The sequence below is a fragment of the Carlito syrichta genome, unplaced genomic scaffold, assembly GCF_000164805.1.
Source record: "Carlito syrichta isolate Samal-C Ts95f unplaced genomic scaffold, Tarsius_syrichta-2.0.1 Scaffold304514, whole genome shotgun sequence".
NCBI classification, from domain to species: Eukaryota; Metazoa; Chordata; class Mammalia; order Primates; family Tarsiidae; genus Carlito; species Carlito syrichta.
The window spans coordinates 192,831-196,825 of record NW_007248610.1 but is presented as its reverse complement, the minus strand read 5'-3'; the positions used below and the strand labels follow the sequence as shown (position 1 = coordinate 196,825).

Below are 3,995 nucleotides of genomic sequence, written 5' to 3'. Positions count from 1 at the left end.
GGGAGGGAGGGAAGGAGGGAAGGAGGGAAGGACTAGGCAAAGTGAGCGCAAGTCCCTTTATTGCAGAGATCTGAGGTGGGCCACATAGACAAGGCAGGGTCAAGCACAGGAGAAATTCCCTGTTGTAGGCAAATACACAAACCTGACACTTTAAATTAGGTTTCATGCTGTAGCCTTTATCATGTTTTTTTAAATTCCTGCTTTTTAATCTTAAAAAGTATAGGATGTGCCCTATTCTTCATTAACAAGGAAAACATTAACTTCTTCTGGGGAAACCTGGTTGTTTCTTCCGCAAGCTACAGAGGAGGTCATTTACCGTCCCCCAGCGTGAACTATAACATGAGGGCACGGCCTGGGTGATGGCTGACACAACCTCTTGCTCCGTGCTCCCTGTGCTGGCCAAGGAAGACGATCCCTGACGGCGCTCCTAGCCTTCACAGTAAACTCACACTGGCAGGCATAAGGAATAACTGCTTCCAAAGGTACAGCAATTTTGAGTTTTTCTTTTTCTTTTTTTTTTTTTGAGTTGGAGTCTCACTGTCACCCAGGCTGGAGTGCAGTGGCCGCTCCGGGCCACCGCAGCCTCAACCTGCTGGGCTCCAGCGATCCTTCCGCCTCTGCCTTCCCAGTAGCTGGAACTACAGACACACGCTACCACGCCCAGTTAATTTTTTATTTATTGTAGAGATGAGGTCTCGCCAAGTTGCCCAGGCAGGTCTCAAACCCGCGGGCTCAGGCAATCCACTCATCTCAGCCTCCCAAAGTGCGGGATTACAGGCTGAGCCACTTGAGCATGGCTTGAGATTTTCTTTTTTAAAAAGTTCTTGCCTAGGAATTTCTCCAAGTTTCTCTCAATATCCTATAACAAGACCTAGGACACCCATTCGCAGGAGCTTGAATTTAGTCAGTGCTTCAGATGGCTACGTCTCGTGTTACTAAAGATAAAAATCAAGAAAGTTGTTATAAATTGCCTAGGTAACTGGAAGCCAAGAACTTCAGATGCCTCCTTTTTTCCTTTTATTTACCAGCTCAACAAACTCTAAATGAACTGAGAATATCAACATAACTCTTATGATCATATAAACAGTACTAGTTTTAAAATCTAACTGCCCAGTACACAGTCTAAATATTTAACGAGCCACCTATCACTCTGCTTTGAATCTAGAATAGCTTTGTTAGCTAGTTCCAATAAAGCAACACCCTGGTGCATTTTTACACTAATAATTTTAAAGCTAGGCAAACCCCAAGCTATGTCTAGTTTTTATTACAAGCAAGTTCAACTTTACGAAATTGGTAGTTACCAAGTTTCTGAGGAGTAGGTGATCCGGGCGGAGATGGATTTCCACTAGGAGACAAGTAGAGATAGCTTTTGTTCACACCTGCTTCAAAATCAAACGGGGACTGGTAGTCCTCGTATAAGTCCATCTCTCTACAATCCATCCCAGACAAACGCAGAACGCATGGCTTCAGAACTGCCCAATATTCTTCCTCAACTGAGTGCCACTTTGACCATATATCCTTTGCAACCTCACCGAAGAAATCAACCCCGGGGTTAGAGGCCCCAGCTTCCGGGCACAGCTTCCGGGCCCAGGTGGGGCATTTCCTTCTGGAGACTTCACGCCCTCCTGACAAGCAGCCCTATTTAATAAATGACTGAGCCCAGCAACCTGAGGAGGGACTCTATTCACCGCCTGGTGTCAATTTCAGTCAACAGTGAACAAACCTGGCAGGGGAGGGCACTTTCCTCAGTCAACAAAGGAGGGCCAGGTGCTGCAATATGTTCAGATGTACAAACAGTTCAAGCAAACGTCACATGCTGGAAGGAGGACAAGAAGCCACAATTAAAAAAAAAAAAACAGTCAGCTGACCACGACAACATAGGCCAGCCTTAATCTTCTAGGACAAGGAAGGATTACCCGTCAGTAATCGCCCGCAAATGCCATCTGGGTGATACTTTTTTCCACTCTGGATTATGGTAGAATTTTGAAAGCCAAGCTTCCTGGTTTATTATCACAATCAGCTTTCTAAGCACAACTTGGCATAAAAATAGAGCTGTATTTCCACTATTACTTTATCTAATGTAGAATCTGGCTGAGTGTCACAGAAATTTCAGACCGACATTTCTTTTCTTTCTTCTTTTTCTCCTGTTTTTGGAAAGATGGTATTTCAGCTACATGCCCTGAAAGGAGGTAAACCCACTTTGAAGGCAACTTCCAGGTTTTCCTACGCCTTCTTTGTTTGACCAAGGCCATGGCTCTGCGGCACTGCAATAAACCTGTGCCCGCCCTGCAGAGTGACAGGGCTACTGTTAGCTTGTTAAACAAAACTTGTAAGTCACCAAATTCATTTCCTTGAGCACAGGTCTTTCAGCAGAACCCTTCCATGAGGACGACAACCTTGGCTCCAGAGACAGCACTTGCAGTTCCTGCTGGTTCGAATACTAAAGCGGTAAAAACACAGGCGACTTGTCTTCAAGCGGGCAACAGTCTGTCACTACATGACAAAAACAGGCAATGTTCTACCTTTTCAAATCTACCTGATAAAAAGGGAATTTAGGTGTACTCTCCTTGAATTGGAAGCAAACACAACACCTAATATAGTTTAAGCATTAAAAAAAAAAATCAGGCCAGGCGTGGTGGCTCAAGCCTGTAATCCTAGCACTTTGGGAGGCCGAGGTGAGGGGATTGCCTGAGCCTACAGGTTCAAGAACAGTCTGAGCAACTTGGCAAGACCTCATCTCTACAATAAATCAAAAATTAGTCAGGCGTGGAAGCTCATGCCTATAGTGCTGGCTACTAGGAAGGCTGAGGCAGCTACTAGGAAGGCTGAGGCAGAAGGATCACCTGAGCCCAGCAGGTCAACACTGGGGTGGCCGTGAGCATACCATTGCACTCCAGCTTGGGTGACAGAGTGAGACTTCAATTAAAAAAAAAATCAGTGTCTCTAGTGCGTAAATTACGTACCAAGATAGTCTATACTCAACTGATGACTTTTTTTTACACATAAAATACACAATGGATGATCTTTAAATTTTTTTATTAGCATCATGTTGTACTCTGTGGCAAGTTTTTATTTTATTTACAGTTTTTAAAGTTTGTTTATTATTTATTTCTTTATTTAGAGTCTGGGTCTCACTCTGTCACCCAGGCTGGAGTGCAGTGGCAGGATCACAGCTACTGAAGCCTCGACCTGCTGGGCTCAGACAATCTCCCTACCTCAGCCTCCTGAGTAACTGGAACTACAGGCACATGGCACCATGCCCAGCTAATTTTTTAAAACATTTATTGTAGAGATGGGGTCCCGTCACATTGCCCAGGCTGACCTCAATCAGCTCGCCTCAGCCTCTCAAAGGTGCTGGGATTACAGGTGTGAGCCACCACGCCCAGCCTAAAAGTTTATTATTCACAACAATAACAAAAAAATATGGTTTTTTTCCTCTAAAAGGTACCAAAGTTTGGGCAACTATTAATGTTATTTACATTTAGCAATAAAATTAAGTTTTTTTTTTATTATTTGGAAGAATGAATTATCTGGTTTCACGGTCTCTTTCTGTGATAGGAAAGGCATCAAAATTATGACCCTGGAACTAGATGGAATGTGGCTCATAGGGTCCCTGCTCTCTTGATATTCTCTGCATTTGGTCACTAGATACTGGTAGAAAAGTTGTTTCTCCATTACTTTACTTGTTCCTTTTCCTAGAGTCACTGATATTAGAAGGTCATTGATACTGACACAGATACACGCAAGCCACAGTCAACTCCACACCACTCCAGACTTTGTCCTTAACCTTCGCCGTTGACATTCATGCTACACCCTCTATCTGAAATGCCACCTTTTTCCCACCTGCCAAAGATATTCATCTTTCAACATTCGGGCAGAAATGTCACCGCTTTTCAGACCCTGCCCCTCCCCCCAAGTCTCTGTCCCTTCCTCCAGCAGCACATGGGTGTAAGAAGTGCTGTCTGCTGGTGGTCATCTACACCACTACAGCACTT

General features: G+C 44.3%; 1 protein-coding gene across 7 annotated transcripts in view; it reads right to left on the bottom strand.

Annotated features, from left to right (window-relative positions):
• The window catches only part of TPD52 (tumor protein D52), a 75,599-nt gene extending 73,886 nt beyond the window's left edge, over positions 1 to 1,713 (bottom strand). For all 7 annotated transcript variants that reach the window (XM_021713382.1, XM_008060091.2, XM_008060094.2 and 4 more), the window contains exon 1: positions 1,302 to 1,713. In XM_021713382.1, coding sequence (XP_021569057.1) covers positions 1,302 to 1,440 — 139 coding nt within the window. In that variant the 5' untranslated portion in view covers positions 1,441 to 1,713. The remainder of the gene's footprint in view (positions 1 to 1,301) is intronic.
• Between the last annotated feature and the right edge of the window lie 2,282 nt (positions 1,714 to 3,995).